General features: G+C 38.2%; 1 protein-coding gene across 2 annotated transcripts in view; it reads left to right on the top strand.

The window, feature by feature from the left end:
- BCL2L13 (BCL2-like 13 (apoptosis facilitator)) overlaps nucleotides 1-18,323 on the top strand; it is a 39,810-nt gene continuing 21,487 nt past the window's right edge. The window contains exons 1-5 of one of the 2 annotated variants that reach the window (XM_009332873.1): nucleotides 1-73; nucleotides 2,556-2,745; nucleotides 12,226-12,336; nucleotides 13,306-13,462; nucleotides 16,815-16,884. In XM_009332873.1, the coding sequence (XP_009331148.1) occupies nucleotides 2,625-2,745; nucleotides 12,226-12,336; nucleotides 13,306-13,462; nucleotides 16,815-16,884 (459 nt within the window). In that variant the 5' untranslated portion in view covers nucleotides 1-73; nucleotides 2,556-2,624. Of the gene's footprint in view, nucleotides 74-2,555; nucleotides 2,746-4,925; nucleotides 5,035-12,225; nucleotides 12,337-13,305; nucleotides 13,463-16,814; nucleotides 16,885-18,323 lie in introns of those variants that run through there. The other variant, XM_009332874.1, reaches the window with a different exon arrangement.

Here is an 18,323-nt window from a genome sequence, read left to right as displayed (position 1 = left end):
CAGAGTTGCTGAGCTAAGCATGCTGAAATTTTCGTGAATTAGGCCTCACTGTTGCACATGGATCACTGTGCTGGTATGGAGTCTCATGCTTGTTTTGATCGACTGTTTTTTTTCTTTCATTTTCTGCATTGATTTGGAATTATATTTTGAAGAATAATCTTTGTTATATGTTCAGACTTGTTCTTCGATCCTCAGCGTAGTGTCTGGATGTCTCTGGACCATCCGTCAGACTGATTCTTTCAGGACAGATCAGTTCATGTTGTCTGGAAGGGCTCCCATTCACTGTGTAGGTGTTGCGAGAAGCGTGTTGGTTTCAGGAGTGTGGATCTCCACTGAACAAACCAGAACTGAAACGTGCTGGGGAGCTTTTGCTTTTTGGTGAATGGCATCTTTCACACCTGGTGATGTGAACGTAATGTGGTGATGGCATCTGGGGATCTGGTCTGAAGAGCAGATCTATTGTTAAAGGATCCTAAAGTCTTCTGAGCAGTTTTGGTTTTTTTTTTTTTTTCCAAATCTCCCTGCTTTATGAAAGTCTCAGTTTATGGAAGTGGCTGAAGGGTAACTGTATTGTGCAAAAGCTGTGCTTATCCTCTGCCTTAATTTCTTACATTTCTGAAGCATGATACGTCGTTGCCTGTAGAGCACTCTGGGATGGAAGAGGCAACATAAATATAGGATTACTGCTCCAAGGGAAGAGGGTTGAGTGTTGGCTCAAAGTTTCGACATTGGTTCTTTCCTATATAAATCACTACTTCAGTTCAAGCCGTAGCAAAGACTCAACTGAATCTTTCTGGTAGAGTACTTCAGGCATTTTGAAATACATGGCAAGAGGCAGAGCTTCCAGAGTATAGTCTTCATGAAAGAGTCCTCTCCTGTTTTCAATACTGAGTGAGTTTCAGAAGCTGGAGTTGCTGAAGATTAACAGAAGAACTTAGCCAATTTTGCACCAACTCTTTTTCTTCTGCAGCTTTTAGTTTGACGGATAATTTTTTCTTTGCCAAGCTACCTACTCACACAGTAACCATGCCACAGCACAGTTAATAGTTCTGTTTATCCTCAGTAACCAGTTGTACTGCTATTAATCTGAATTCCTTTCCAGGGAGGAGGGGGGTTAGAAGTTAGCCCAGGCGTCCTGCATAGCTAGACAGGTCGATGCTTTCCTTTTCCTTTTGCTTGCTCTGTTTATTATTATTATTATTCTTAATCTTGAGGCTACATTTGCAGATTGTGCTTTGGTTTGGGAACCTGGTTCTCTCAGTCCCAAGGCATTTCCAATGTAATCAGGAACCCTCTTGAGATGTTCCAACTCCTGCTCCACGTATATAGCATTTTTCTCATTCGAACTCCTTTAAGCTTTAAACTTGGTTTAAATATTTCTTCTAAGTGTAACTGCGCTCTCACACTAGTAAATTGTCTAGCTCCTTCGGTATCTGTTAGGTAGCTGTTCTGTAGTGTGAACTTTTCTGCATGCCTTTCAGGTAGACATCCATTCTGATGGCCAAGAGTGGACTACTACTTGTTTGGGAATGACTCTTTAAAGTGATGAAGAACTTAATTTTGAGAGTTTATCTTAAAGCCCTAAATATTGTTATTTGATTCGTCAAGTAGATTGTGCGTTGGACATAGTTATCCAGACTGTTCCTAATATAAAGAGCTAAAAGATGTTGATTAATCTGAAACTTCTTTTGAATCTGTTTTATGGCTTTTTCCCCACTTCCCACGTTGCCTTCTGAAATATTTTTTCCCCCCTTGTTCTTTATGGCTGTTTAAATTTCTCTCTACCTTCATTTTTCGTTATTGGAAAAACTTCTTATTTGGATGTTTGAAAAAAGCGACAAAACAAATAAAGTAAAACAGGGAAGGTATTTGGGCAAATGTTGCTGCTAGGTGTGGATTTCTGTTTTTTAAGTATTAATGTCTGGGTGAGAAATCCAGGACACACAACCATCTGTTCTTCCAATCCCTACAATGAATGTGGAATTTCCTCTGTTGACCATATGTTTTCCATTGCTGTTGGAACAGTAAAATGAATTCAAGGCAATTGTGGTCACTTTTTCCGCATTAAAATTTTTAAGCATCATAATAGAGAATCTGAGAAAGCAGAGAATTGGGAAAACGCTCATCGGAGGCTTAGGGGAAGAGAGTCTCCTCAGAACCTGTCTTTTTACCTCAAATTGCAGTTAACTAAGTCTTCAGAATCCCTCAAAACCTCCTTGCATGAATACATGTGTATTTTTGTGTGTGGTTGAGTTGGGAGGCATTAGGAGGCAGGCACACGGTGAGGAACTGTTCAGTCTGCTTTCATGTGAGAGTACATATGCCAAGCAGGAGTGAGAAATGCCACGGCTGGCAGCAGGCAGGCAGGGCGCTGGACTGGGGGGCACTTGTTTTTACTCTGCACGGTTCTTATTAAAATAAGAATGCATAGGATATCAGGGCCAAAACCTGGATATTACTTCACGATTGTTACATAATTCCTTGTTATGTATGAGTTCATGACCTATTGCAGCCTTATAAAATAACAAACAAAACACTCTATTCTTTCCTTACAGTCTTCCTCAGCTACCCAGAGAAAACCCTACGTGCCCCATAAGAGCACTGCCACATTGCAAGCCAACCCGATGGCGTCCTCTACTGCTGTGCCTGTAGGATTTCACTATGAAACAAAATACGTAGTTCTCAGCTACCTGGGACTTTTATCACAAGAGAAGCCCCAGGAGCATCATCCTCCTTCAGCTCAAGGTAATAGTTACATATTCATCTGTACCTGTTTACATATGCAACTATTTTTGCAATTAGTTCTTCAACTGTTTGTGCATGGGTGCAGAACGTTAGCCTGATGTTTAGTGTAATGCATCTCTTATTTTATTCATTTAAAATAATGGGAAGAGATGCTGATGGAAACAAAGCTGTTCGTATTTAGATTACTGTTTTAATTTGAGCTATGCCAGGGCCGACTGGTGTTGATGAAGCAAATCAGTGGTTTTAGTAGCTGTCTTCAGGTTAGGAGGGATGGATATATATTATCTTTGTTGAGGCATCTTGAGAATTTGAGCCCATGCTTGCTTTTTTTGGGAGGCAAGTGGAAGTAAGCAGGGGTGAGGTGGTGTTTACCAGTATAAACTCCGATCGATGACATGAACAATCTCATGTGCTAAATAGTTTTGCCCTATTACGTTAATGCTTCTTGTTGTTGTCAGTCAGTGGTAGTGCGGAGATGTGAGGCTTAACCTGGCCTGTGCTGCACCTGTTTGTTTGTTTATTTTTAAGAAGTCAAGGACTGCATGGAGTCAGACAGAGTCAGATGTTTCTTCCAGAACAGATTTATGCTATATGCATAAAGGTTAAATAAATAAATAAGAGGCAGAATAAAAGAAGCTTGATAGGTTGTGTTTCACATAAACCTACATAGTAAAACTTCCTTTATTTTGTGGTGGCGAGCACTTAAACAATGTTGTTTGTCAAGATTGTTTTGGTGGCTTGTCACTTCTTAATGACGTTTCAGTCACTACTAGTTCCTGTGATTCAGAACTTATTCTGATGAAAGGCATATTAAAAAAAAAAAAAGTCTTCAGAATCTTTTTTCTTGAACAAGCTTTTAAGAATGCATACTCTGTTACTTACTGAACTTACCTGTCATGAAATGAGAAATTCTTGAAAAGAAAAGATAGCATCAAAGTTATGACAGAAATAATTTTATCAGTTTGGCATGAAAGCATATAGCATAATCTAGCATATGCTGGTTATATTATATATCGTTTATAAAATTAATCTTAGTATATTTGAGGTATGTCTATTACTTCCACTTTGACTGCATCTGTGGTCCGTGAAAGGAGAGGTACCTTAGTGCCAAGAAGCTGTTTCATAAAACCCTTTGTTGGAAAATGTGCTTTTGATAATTTGGCTGTAGTTACCTTTGAAATATTTGAAAATTGAGGGGAAACCTTTCAACTGATTCTTATTACCTCTAAGAAATATTTAAATTAAAGAGCAATATTAAAACTGTATAAAGAGGAAGCTACAAATGCTTAAATAAAAATTTTGTAGTCAATTAAGAGGACTTTTAAGTTCCTGAGTAAAGATAACTGTTGAGTCTACTTTTCAGGTATTATTTAGATATGTTAGCTTGTGTGACAGCAGGCTGTAGTTGGTTTTGCTGTTAAAACACTCTAAAGCATTGATACTTTCCAAATCTGTTCTTTCATCCTTGTTGCTTTAAACCTTCCCTTCTAAACAGGAAATTCTCCTACATTTCCCCCACCCTCACTCCCAAAACTAGGCAGTGAACACAACTTCTCCTCCCCTGGTCATCTTTCACTGTAATTATTTCATCTCTCTTTCAGTGTTTTTCCTGCTTTCTGATCAAAGACTCTGGATAAAATAATTTTCCCTTACTTTTAATCTGCCGTGCTGTTTCTCACTCTCTTTTGTAATGCCTTGGATGGACTTCAGGCTGTTACTGAACTAAGTGCAAACACTTTATCCTTCTGCTTCAGGATTTGTTTCATTCTTTCCTAACTCACTTCTCCTGTTGCTTTTCTGCTTTCCATGCTTCCAACAGCTTTCATTTGTCTGACAGTTACTTTTTAAAAATCCTTTCTCCTACTTCTTTTCTTGTTGCTTGTAATTGAACAGTTGTTGCAGGTGCACTCTGAGGGTATGTGTGGTAACAGCCGTGTGTTTATTTTGAAGTAGTGTATGCATCTTCTTTGAATATTAAGTAGTTTATATATACAGTCTGTATCTCCTTGTTGTCTGGCATGTGGTTGATGCCTGCTTGCGGAGAGCTGTACCAAAGCACTCTGCTCTATATGCTCTATATTCTTCCCTAGAGAGACAGCGAGAGAAGAAGCAGCCTGTAATGGATATTACCTGCACTGCCTAATGCACTGCTGGAAGGTAGCTGGGTATTACAGTAAGAAGCGTGGTATGAGAGACCTGGTTAGGACAAAAGAGATGCGAAAGCCAGTAAATGAAAATGAATAGCTGTTGTGTAGAATCCCATCATGAAGAGGAAACTTCTGGTTTTTGGTAAGGAAGACGTATGAGGGGTGGCAACGGTACGACATTACATTGTGCTTGTCAGTGTGTTTTTAAAGCAGTGTCATCAACCGTTGATCCGATATCTTGACTGATCCCGTGTTCCTTTCATTGATGATTTTTGTGGTACTTTAAAACGGTGGTCAGTAGTCTTTCTACTCTCTGTGGCTGAACGCTGTTGATCTATGAATTGAGAGGATTCTGATACAAAGTACCTGTCACTTTATCTTATTTGCTTTAATTTGGTTATTGTCCTGACAGACCTTTCATGGGAAACAGTTGAGGCAGTGATGTTTGGCTATTGCCTGTTCCTATTTTAGTTGATGTTCTCTATTTTATGTGTTTTGTTCATATGAGGTATTGACTCTGGTATGTGGTACTTTCCCTTCATGTATTTTTCTTAGGTCCAAATAAGTCCTTACTCTTTGTCTGATTTATGTATCATGTTACAATATAAGGGGAGTATCCAGAAAGGCTGGCTTTGTCCTCACTATGTTAATCTCTTTCAAGTCTCCTGCAGTATTGGAGAGTGGAGGACTCCTCTAGAGGGCGGTTCAGAGCAGGATCCTGATTACAGCCACCTTCTATCACCGGCTGGAGGATCTTCTCTCTTTCCATTGCATGTATACAGAACGTGGCAAAATAAGGCACACTAGGTGTAGTTAGTATTTCCGTACCTCCCTTGAGTCTCCTTCTACAGCAGTCTTCCAGATTTCAGTGAAGTTTCAACACTCCAGTTAAACTAGAAAATGTATCTGATGGCTCAAAAAACCAACCAAAAAAGCTATCTTTCCCAACAGGAGTGGTACTATTTTATCTCTGCTAGAACTGGCAGGAGAAGTTGAATGCTTTTGTCCATTCCTCTCCCTTTCCTCCTATGGTCATCTCCCCCAAACTTGTTTTCCTGCATTTCATGCTAGAGACTTCTTTTTCTGATGTATGTCTTTTTGTTCCAAAAACTCAGATAAGAGTAAATCTTTAAGCTATTTGTTAGATTTCATCTTAAAACTTCTCATTTTTTGCAGACATAATATGCTTTAATATGCTTTACCAGAGTGATGGTTTTCGGAGGGATTTTATTTAGTAAAGAGAAAACTCAGGCAAATTACATAGAAAATTACCTCATTGTGTTTCCTTTTGGATCTCTTGGTTGGTCTTGATTTTGGTGCAAGAAAGATGGCTTCAATTAGAAGAGCTAAAACCACTGCTGACTTCAAGCAAAGAAATCCGATCTTTAAGTCAACATCTGATTACTACTTCAAAAGTTTTATTTACATAGCTGCTCTTCAGTGCAGGGACTGAAGAGAGAACCATCCGCAGTATTCCAGCCTCTTGAAAGAAAGGCAGTTTTATTGGATAAACCAATCTTTTGACATTACAGCTCCATAGCAGTCTGTAGTGGATTTCAGTGTAGTATTCTGTAGTGGATTTCAGTGTCTCCAGAGGAAAATCCGGCAACTTTAGCTGGGCAATATTTTGAGAGATCACTTCTATTGCAGTTTTGGCAGAATAGTGATTCTGCGTAGCACCCACTTCAGTGTATTTAAAGCAAAGTCCATCAGCAGTAAACTTTGTTACTTTTTTGGTAGGTTTTCAGATAGGTGAATAATACAAATTGCTTGGATAGATCTGATAAAACACACATGGTAAGATATCATCTGTGTAAGTTCATGTCGTTTGAGGCAACAGATGAGTACAATTATTTAAAATGTGTGTGGAAGCTCTCAGTTATCTGTTTATTACATTGTGGAAAGATGCTTTAGTATTTTTTCAGAACTCCTGTAGTATCTATAACTACTGGTTCGTACACAGAAAATAAATATCAAGTATTGGAAAACATTTCTACATTTTCCCCCCTGAAGTTCACGCTCATATAGAAGCTTCCAGTCTGCTGCAGTTGTTAGTGCTACTTACTTTTTAAGTGAGTCGAAGTACTTTGATTTTGTGATTCAATATATTTGTATTATAAATGCTGCTTTATGTTTCACCAAGGAGTAATTTTTAGTGTATTTCTGGTTTTTAATCTACTTCCCCATGGTTTGACCCTATCCCATGAGCCTGTGGCCATAATGAAGATTCTGAAGGAAAGTAGTTTTCCTGTGTTTTCCTTGACAGAATGAGAAATCTTAAATAATCCCTTGGCTTTCATAGCATCTGGAAGGTTTATAATCAATGCCACTACTGCATGGTGGCATAGCTTGCTCAAGAGGTGAACAAGGTTTTGACAGTTTTACAGTTTCCCTAGGTGTATGCTAGTCACAGTGCTTTAATCCAATTATTGTGCACGATGTTCTTTTAACCATTTATTATCTGTTTTGGAATTGCTGTATGAAGCGCTGTATATATTCAATGAGCAAGCCATTTTAGTGGTTTCTCACACACATTTCTTACAGCTGAGCAGTGTTGAACTGGGATAGTGGGAGGGATGGGTTTTACATTTATTTGTTTACAAGCTTTGGTTAGAAGTGAACTCTCACATCTCAGGAAACACACTTATAGATAGGCAGAGATGGTCAGGTTTCGTGCGTTGTGGGTGAGCTCAAGGCTCCTTAGTGGCCATCCCAAATCTAACAATAGTACCTCTTATATATGGTTTTGACCGTCATGGGTAGGTTACCTGCTGTTGTTTATGTCATCAGGTGGCTGTTGGAGTGGCTGTTGCAGAGTATCTTGGTTTTCTTTGTACTCCATCCCTGTATCTTCACTTACCCTTCATAGTACCTGTTGTTGGTCTGTAGGTAATGAAGGAGTTTCTGAGGTGTTTTTAGCTTAGGTGAGTAACTCGTTCCTTACAAACTTTCCTCTTAGGGCAAAACATACCTACTTTGGCTGAAAAGTCACAATCTGAAAAGCTACATTGTACATCAGACCAATCCAGGTCATGGTAACGGGGGGAGCTATTTCCTGAACCGAGGCAAGGAAAGGGAGCTCTCGGGGTATGACTTGGAGGAGAAAGATGTGGTCCCTCCAGGCATGTGAATTCCCACTTAATTAAGCCTTCTCTCTGGCTACAAAATAATAGACAACTAGTTGGCAATGTCTTATCTCTTTTTGGTTCTTCATATTTTGGACTTTTTTAGTTTCTTCTAAATTGAGCCTTCTTACGGTTTATAAAGAACTTTTAAACATCTTTTAAAATCACGGGCTACGTCTGTGTATGGCTGTCTGTTCTGGAGTTTGCTGGGGTAATGGATATACTTTTCATTAAAGGAAACAGATGAATACATTTGTAAAGAGATTTCTTATATTTTTGTCACTTCTCAGTACTTGCAGAAATTTTAGACGCTTTTTCTCATTGTTTTAAAAAACCTGAGATGTTAAAGAAATACTAGAATCATGCTGAAACTAAATTTTTAAGTCAATGTTAACTATACTGACGGTAATATAGAAACCTAGGTGAACTTGAAAACAGAGATATTGGTAAATGAAAACTACAAGCATGAAGACAAAAAAAATCGGGAGCCATCTGTGACATCAAAGGCTTTCTTTTTCATTGACCCTGCATTCACTTGAACTAAGAAGACATAACAGCTTTTCAGTCTCTCCTTATAGTTGCTGTTGTCTCTTGTTAGCTGTAGTTTGAAACAAACACTGTAGAATCAGATGTGCCGGCTCTCTCGCTCAGATGAATGACTTCCCATCCCTCCTCCTCCTGGGGTCAAACCTGGAGAATGGGTTAGTCTTTTATTGTTACTAAACTTCTGGAATGGCCTTATCAGTGGAGTTTTACTGAAGTGTTACTTTATTTAGTAGTCGTAACACTGTCTGATTGTCAGTGATGCAGTGCTTGATGGACTTTTAGAATACGTTTTCCCCTACTTTGCAGGTTACCTCCAAATACCTGAAAAGCAAGAACATGCTTGTGCAAAAGGGAACATTTCTTCCATAAATAGAAAGTATAATGCACTAACTTCCTTGTGTAAGACTGTGTAACAGAGGTTTGTTGTGTCTTTGGGCTGGGAAGAGGCCTTTCAGAGTCAGTTTACCAAAAGCCCCTAATAGGCAAACCTGTTTTTTCAGCATAGGAAAGCATTCAGTGTTTATGCATCTTACAGGTACCATTTCTGGTGTGACCATTTGCATTATTAAACAACTAAAACATGTTCTCATCTACTAGAAGCTATTTTTACTGTTTTATTCTACCTATTTGCAAACTGACTTGGAAGTCGTCTAGAAGAGAAAAAGGTACCGCTCGCTTAGGACCTTTGCTATTGGAATACGCTGCTCTCCAACATTGGGTGCAATTTTTGTTGGTAGGGGTAAACATACAGGAGATGCAGAAAGCTGAAGTCCATTGATAATTAGGGGAATAAACAGTGCAAAGTCGCTGGTCCGGGAGGGGTAGGTTTTTGATGTTTTGGCACGACTGAATAGTCAGGTGCTATTGGAATCAGCAGCTGCTGCAAAGTTGTGGGTGTTACGAGATGGAAACCATTGACTGCAGCACTGATTATCTAAACAGCTCTTTTGTATGCTGACAGCAATGGAATTTCTCCTCCTTCCATTTTCCGGGTGACTTATTATCAAGTATGACAGCTTGTCATGTGTGATCATCATCACATTAGTCCCGTGAGAACGGGTGCTCTTCTGAATAGCCTCATCCCTTCCATATACAGGGTGAAGCACAGGTTAAAATAAGAGTTGGTACTTGCATATACTTGTTGCACTTGACTGTGAAGCAATGGTTCGGTCATTCAAAGAGGCGACCTTAAAGGGACTGACAAGGCATTAGTAAGTGTCTGTTCATTAACCAAAAGGAGGAACAGTTTGCTCCTCTCTGGAATTTACTGTTCAGAGTGGCAAAGAGAGACTGTTTGAGAAGGGATTTAAGAAGCTAAATAAAGTTATTCTGAACATGGTGATGATGATCTAACTGTGTGGTTAAGTAAAATGGAATTAAACTGACTATCTGTTGTTCCTTTAAACTGTTCACATAAATAAACAGAAACATTTTACACTGACTTGTACATTGGTTTAGAAAGATTTTGTCTCACAGGTATCTTGAGCACTGAGTTTTTAAGCATTAGCATACATTCAGTGCGTTGATTCTGTGGATTTTTAACTTATTTTTCAAATGTAGGAGACCTTGCAAGCTTACTGTCTACTGTTTTTTTAAATACAGAAAATGCACAGTGTACTTTACTAGGCATCTGCGTGTGTTAACTAGTATTATTGCTTTTACAGTTTTCACACACTCTGGCATGAAAACTATTGATACTGTGTGTCCATTATGGAGGAAAGGGGAAAGCGATACAACACTTTAAGTGAGTTTAAGCAGATTTAAATAGAGATGAACCGAAGAAAATAGACAGTTGTTCATAAGACCACCAAATTATGATTTAGTGTCTTCAAAACAGGCATGAAGAAAGACATGCCAGAAAGCTACATGGGGTATTGCAGAACTTACCTGAAGATTTGGATGTTAAATATAAGCGATGAGGAAGAAATGAAGTCAAATGATATCAGCATTACAGATACAAATCCTTTCCCTTTTTATTTTCTTCAACTGAGTGAAGAACATCTGCAGAGCGGAATGATGTCTAGATACCCAGGTAGAGCTGTAGGCAATTGGTGTAGGTGCAGAGAGGGTAAGATAGGTTGGAGAGTCATCAGTATTTGGGTGCATGAGTAAGAAACAGTGGACATGGGCAATGTTATCAGAAGGTCGGCCAGGAGAGGGTGTTTAAATCATGGGCACGAGAGAATATAAAGTCCCAAAAAAGAATTAGAAGGAATATTCAGAAGTAAGAGAGCTAAGAAAATGTGTTTTGGGTAACCCAGTCACTGATACTGTTGAAAGTAGCAGAGTGCAGGGCTAATGAGGACTGATAATTGACCCAAAACGTAGGGAAGGAAAAGGCTGGAAGGGGGATTACTTGGCAAAGGGAAGTTTTGTGGTCAATTTTATTTGTTTATTTATTTATTTCAGGAGTAAGTTGATACAAAATTTACTTCTATATTCGTGTGGATATAACAGAGATCCATTTTATCTCCAAGTAGGACATTTTAAGGAATTGAAAGAAAGGAAGAAGAAAATTTCAGTAGTAGGCTGTTGATTCAGTGATATTTGGTGAAAATAAGACAGCAGTTAATGGAACAGTTTTTGTAGTGTGCTTTAAGAATGGGATTTGAAGACAAGCTTGAAAGCTGATGGAAGAAATAAAGATGAGCAAACCCAAAGAAAAAGCAGCTAAATAGCAAGAGTTTTGAGCTGGAACTCTGTCCCAGACATCTAGTCTTTCCATTAGTACCCATCCCATAAAGCAGTTACTTGAGTAGTTACCTTGCCATACAGCCTTATATTGGAAAGGTTGACATTCAGCAGGCAGTTCCTTAAAGATTCAAATGTTTTAAATACCTTGGCTTGTTTGAAAACAGTTTGTGTCTCTCTTTTGCTACAGCATAATATTTAAGAGGATTGAGAGTCTATGTAATCCTGAATGATATGGCTGAAACAACTTGTTACCAAATATCTAGTCAGCACATGGAATATGTATTTGTGATGCCAAACTGCGACATGTAGGGGGTATGCAGCCATTTCAAATTCCTAAATGACTTAATTAGGAGATGAGAATTGACAATTGACTGACAATTTTGGGGTCCTTTGCCTCTATTGTTAGTTGTGAACCTGGTCTTAAATTATTTCATTGTGGCCTGTAGACTCCTCATGAATAACGAAACGATGCAGAGTTAATAGATTTCGGGACTCTTCATTGATGTCATTACATAGTTGCTCTCAGTATTTTTGTAGATTTTGCAGGCATCGATATCAATTTTATATTTTGCTGCTAAAAATCAAGCTTATGCTATGTCTGCTTTGTTTTGGTGTAGTTTGATAATGAGTGTATTAATGACTGGTGCCTTAGTCTGATTTTGGTCTTAAATTTAAGGTAAGATTGTTTTTAAAGCCGCTATATATTCTGTTTGTGGCTTTACAGTTCTAATTTTTTTTTTAATATTCATATTTAAAGTACCTATTCTATCTTGAATAGGCCTGGAAGTTTATCTGTTTCTGGGTTCATATAATAAAACTTTTGTAATAAGTGTCCTTAAGGGATCATACTTTTTGCGTTGCTGTCTGAAATAGAACTTTCACCTTTATAGTTAATATTTCAATATCATGTTCCATTATCTACTTTATTCGAAATACTACATTTGAATAATTTCTCTGGTTTCTTTTAGGGACTCAACAACCGCTTATGGCACAACAGGCTTTGGAGAAAGAGGCTTTGGAGAAGATTAAGATAGAAATCGAGGAGGAGCTAAAACATCTTGATGAAGAAATCTTGGAAGGTGCTCTTCAGATTTTCCCATTTCAATTGATAGTCTCTATGCCCTATAATGGTCGTTAATTTGTAACAGGTACTCTAGTTAAAGAGATTTTTGGATGCATTGGATCTCTTTACCCTCCTCCCCCCGCAAGATTTCTACACATTGTCACATGAAATAAAATAGTTAAACGTTACCGTTTGGAGCAGTGGAGTCTAGACAAAGCAAACAATTGAATGACATTTAATAGGCTACTATAAATAATGAAATGTAAGCAGCCCTTAAGCTGCTCCAGTTGATGACAGAAGTTAAATCATTCTTCAGCAGCTAACATACAGGGGAGTGCGGACTTAAACCATCTGATTTCTCACTTCCACCAGGTTTATTTTTTGTGACATGCTTTGACCTATAGATGTGGCTTTTATAGGACTCCCAGCAAGGGATGATTTGGAAACAATCTTTGCTTTGCATGTGTGTTGCAAATTGGAAATCTGAAGTAGAAAGGCTCTAGATCTGTTTACGTTCATCCATTCAGACCTTTCTTAGAAGTTTTAAATTGTGAAGGAAAAGGTTATATGAACAAAATATTATTTTAAAAAATGGTACTCTAGTACTGCTGCAGATACGTCCATGTGTGGGCAAATTTTACCATGGAAAAGAGGCTCTCTTGCTGCTCCATCAGGGTTCACATCAGCTTAAAATTGAGAATAGTTGCACAGTCAGCTAACTTGCTGGTTAGGATGCAGTTGTGAAATAAGAACTGGAGGGGAAATGTAGCTCAAAATCATCTGTGACTTGTAAGTACCACTTCCAGAATATATTTGGACCATACTTGTTTTACTACAATTGGTTCATAGCATGCTTTGACTATAGAGTTGTGATTTCTTTGTCCCTTACGTAAACTGTGTTAACTGGTGGGATAAGAAATCTGAGACTGTTGATGTTCTTATATGAATCTATTTTATTTTATTTTGTATACTTTTTTTTCCTCAGCATTTACCACTACAGGATTTGACTGCCACACTTCCCCAGTGTTCAGTCCTGCCAATCCAGAGAGCTCAATAGAAGACTGCCTGGCTCATCTGGGGGAGAAAGTATCCCAGGAATTGAAAGAACATCTGCACAAAGCACTGCAGAGCTTGCTTAGCAAGTGAGTTTCCGTTTGCTTTTTCAAAGGGAAGGTGTTTCCTTTTGCATGGAAATGCATGTGACAGCTGCTGAAATGCTAAAGATGGGACTACATTTTGTATTACATTTCTTTCTTTTTCAGTGTTCCTTTATCTGGCTGGTTTTTTGTTTTGTGTTGTAATGTGCAAATACTTCTTTGTGGTATTTGCTCTTTGCAGTAATGTAAGTTCTAAAATTTTTCTAAGCTTTTATCGTTGAACTTCTGAGACTAACTCAAGTAGTTTGAGTTGCTGGTGAAACTAGCAGCTGGCAGCTGCCAGTTGCCATTGCCAATTTCATGAATGCTGGGCTGTAGCCAGATTAACTTCTTTTACCTTATGGTTAAGAGTAGAGCTGAAGGTTTGTTTGTAGTCTGGCTCAAGATGAGTGGGAGAGTTTCCCTGAAAGGATGGTAGTTAGATGCTTTATGACCACCATTCAGGCACACATCTGAAGCAAATGTGGGCCCCTGGGCTAACCTTGGTGCCTTAAGAACTGTCCTTCTAGTTTAAACTTATTGTTTAAATAGCACATTGTACGTGGCATGCTGGTATCTTGATTGTCTTTTGCAAATTGGTAAAATTGTTGTGATTGCTTGTTTTTCTATTATAAATTACCAGCTTGATTTTAATGGATCCACATGAACTACTTCTGGCTGTTCTGAGTGACCTCCAGAATGTTTTTGTAGAGAGCTGGAGGTGGAAGGTGCTTCTTTAGGAATAGTTACATAAATGCAGTTGTGAAGGCAGCATTAGCAAATAGCTATCTGAATCTGTTTGTGGATTGGTTTAGATAATACGGCTCAAAAGAAGCTGAGAATCTCTAGCACTACTCTTCCAGAGTTTGCGTAGCTGTTCATGAACTGTTTGAACAACAAGATACTGGAAGCCTAGATATCAGCACCTAGTGTAAACTTTCTGATGCATGGGGCTTAAGCCTTCTATACATGCATTGGAGGGGCATCTCGTGCCCTCATGAAGGTAATACCCTTTATGGCAGACTTCTGGAAGATTACAAATTTGGAAGTCATTCCATCTGAACATCAGGAAACACCTTTTTACTGTGAGGGTGACTGAGCACTGGCGCAGGTTGCCCAGAGCAGTTGTGGAGCCTCCATCCTTGGAGATATTCAAAAGCTCTCTGGGCATGGTCCTGGGCAGCCTGCTGTAGGAGACCCTGCTTGAGCAGGGAGGTTGGACAGGATGTTCTCCAGCGGTGCCTTCCAACCTCAACCATTCTGTGATTCCTTAACTAGACCGTCTATTCCTTAACTAGCTCCCTAGTCAACAATTAAGGGTTGACTTCTTATGACCAATATAATTTAAAACTGACTGTTCAAAGTCAGGTGGGACAGGGCTTTGGGCAGCCTGATGTAGTGAAAGATGTCCCTGCCCATGATCTTTAAAGGTTCCTTCTAACCCAAACCATCCTATGATTCTATGACTCTGACCTGGATTTTGCAGCAAAGGTGCCATGTGACATCTGGCCAGACAGATGAAGATGGTTGTCTCTTTCCATGAGTCATCCACTGGAAAAGTACACTCTGTCAACTCACCAGTTAACTTTCAGAAACTAATATATATATTGTCTGCTTCTATATGCAGTTTTTGTAGGGTCAAAAAATAAGTTCCGTATTGTGTAAACTAACAATTATTTACCCACAGAAAAGAGGGGTACAGGTTTCTCCTTAAGTGGCAAAAGGTACGCCAGTGTGTCCCTCCAGAAATGGCAGAAGCTTATTTGCCTTTACAAGCCAGGCATTTGCCCCATGTGGCCTTACAAACTTAGTATCTTCTGAAGAGCTGAGGTTTTGGTAAATACCTCGCTACACACTAAAAAAACCAGACTGGCAACAAGTTGGAAAATTAGCAGTAAGTCCTGCAACCCATCCTTTTTGTGTGTCTAAAATGGTAAATTGAAGTAACAGCATTTAAAGTTTAAATGTCTTAAAGGTTGTAGATAATGGAGTATTGGCTGACTGTCTGACAGTGAGGGGTCATAACTGGTGCACTCTAGGTTGATTCTTTTTGGAGAGTTCCTGAGATAAGGTCTTTGAAAATTAAGTGGTTCTAGCTTGTTAGTAGCCTGATGTTCTAGGCTTCTTGTGTTTTCTATGGGAAAATACTTGCATTCTAAGTATTTATTTTTTTTATTTATGTACGTACATCCATACATATAAAGTCTGAAATGCCTGTGAAAATATGTCTATATACATACAAATGCCTTTTTATAGGGCAATCTAGAACTACTGTTTAATCTTTTGATAATATCCTTCCAGCTGTTGTTGCTCTTCTCATCCCACTGATTCATTTGGATTTGTGTTTTAAAGGAACTAATGTACCAAGGAAGTTAAGAGAATGCACTTAAAACGATGAACCCAAATTATGTTTTCCCCAGTGTGCTTTAACTCTCTTTTATCCATGTGTGCTACAGCTATTTGATGCAATACTTATTTTGCTTATATTTGATATTTTCTTGTCCTCTTATATGCATATAAACAAGTATGTTACCGTACAGCAGACTGTTAGATCATGACAGGTTCTTGGAGTTCAATAAGCAGTCTCTGTCCAGCACCAGTTATCACTTTTTCCCTTAAACTAAAGTCTGAACTTACCTTCTGTCATGGTCTGGCTTCGGGACAACTGCTTTTGAAGCAGTACGTCTTCTGCTGTCGCTTGGCAGAAAGTCTTTATTGTTGCTGACTCTAAGAGGCTATGTGATCTTGGAGGAAAGAGTATGGAAGAGGGGAATTTCATCATCCCAATTCAGAGAAGTAGAGATGTGATAAATCTAAAATAGAGGCATCTACTAAAATATGAAGGGGTTTTTGTGATCAAAAGTGCTGTTTCTTGCAAATAAAGGCTTCAACTGTAACCTAATGTTAATGCAGTCAAGCAGCCTGTGTTGGTTTATAGCCTATATTGTTCATAAAAATTTTACTCTGCATTGGCCTCTCTCTCACATATGAATTTCTTAGTGAAATTTTTTATCTTTAAAGTCTTAGACTATAAAAAACTATATGCAAGAGCTTAGAAATTTTGGTAGCATATCAGAGAACCTACTTATCTAATGTCCTTTAAGTTGTAGAGTATCAAATTACTATGAAATTCACTTAACCAATTATGTGAAATTGTGTAACTGGGAGAAGGTGATGCCTTCCTGACCCTGTCTGGTGGTGGTGTTTTATGTCCTGAAACGTGAGACTTGTTAGCTCTTGAAAATTATTTGCTGTAATACATGTGAAAATAATTTGTTCTCTGGAAACTGAGAATTTTATTTTATTCTTGTTCTTTTGTTTCCTTTTATAACTTTCAGTGTTGGTTTAACTTCTGCAGGCCGGTGACATACCAAGAATATCGAGAGCGCACACAAGAGACAGCTGCTCACGCCAGTGGATGGAACAAGGTACCCAATAAGTGACTTTCACTTCGATATCTCTCTCATTTATTTGATGTCCATAGTGTTTTTACTTGGTACAGCTATGCTTCACAGAGGACCAAGAATAAAAAGAAACCACTTGTTTTTAGTATGAAATAACTTTCATTCTCAGAATGGTAAATGTGGACATAAGACATAGTTTTTAGATAATTTAGCCAGAAGTTATCTGATGGAAGTATTAGGTGAATCTTCCTTTCTTATAGTAAAATGAAAAGTTATAGTTGTTGCTTGACATAATTTTTTAAAAATAATCATTAAACATTTTTCAATTCTCAAGAGAGATTTATTTCTTTAGCAGTTTCGTAATGAAATCCGAGACAGATGTTTTCATAATATTTTTCTACTGTTTATTTGCTTCCATCTCAGGTTCAAAATACATGTAAAAAAAAGTGCTAAGCATGGTGAAAATGAAAATTGAATCGTATCTTCACAATATTTAAATTGTTCAGAAAACGTAAGGATGGTGTGCCTACCTACCTGATTTCAGGAGTAGTTATCTCAAATGATATGAAGCATCTTTTTAAAACAATATGCAAATCTGTAAATGAACTATCTTATAATAATTTTAATGTAGAATGAGTAGAATTACTGTTCCCAGATCCATCTTTCATTATCATTCAAATTCATCATCTTAATCATTCTCTGATGGGTTCAGTGGGCATCAGAAAAAGAATGAAAGAATGAAATAACTATTTGCAAATTTAATCACAAATTGAGTGTTAAAATTTAGTCTTAAATTTAAAACGGAACAAGAAATCTTTTTTCCCTCTTACATTTTTTTTTTCCCAGAAATACTTTTCCTTAACTAGATTTCCCTGCTTACTTCAGAAACTTATCATCTAACCAAGGGTGTGGGCACTTTTAAAGCAATTTATTAAACATCGCTTCACAAGTTACTGCCCATGGCTCCAGTAATTATAATTGGGGTGTGTGTGCTTTCAGCTTATCATCTTGTGATTCATAGCATTTTAGTTCAAACAACCATGAAATCTGATTATCAGGAAGGTGGCTTAAGCTAGCACATTTTACTTTTCAGTTGGGGAAAACTAAAAACAAGCATAAAACCAGTCATTGTGGCTCAGCTGGAAAGGGGGTGGATGGAGCTTGTCAGTTGCCTACTGCATCTCCATATGCTATTGGTACACACCTCTTGAAGATACAGCCCTGGGTAGATGGATCAGCCGCATTTGGGGGTTTATGATTCAGTTTTCATTGCTGCTACATTTGTGCAGCCCCTGTGGCTAGTGGATTTTGGTCCCCATCAGCTTGTGATTGAGAATATCATCCAGAACATGTCTTTGTCATCATCTTTGCTTACCCATAACATTTGTTGCTACCAAACTTATAGTCCACAAGCAAACCAGAATGGAAATTTCATAGAATAATACAGCATCTGTTTGTATTGG

This window comes from Pygoscelis adeliae, unplaced genomic scaffold (genome assembly GCF_000699105.1).
Source record: "Pygoscelis adeliae isolate BGI_AS28 unplaced genomic scaffold, ASM69910v1 Scaffold38, whole genome shotgun sequence".
In the NCBI taxonomy this organism is placed as follows: domain Eukaryota; kingdom Metazoa; phylum Chordata; class Aves; order Sphenisciformes; family Spheniscidae; genus Pygoscelis; species Pygoscelis adeliae.
The sequence above is the reverse complement of the archived record's forward strand: the minus strand, read 5'-3'. Positions and strand labels throughout refer to the sequence as shown.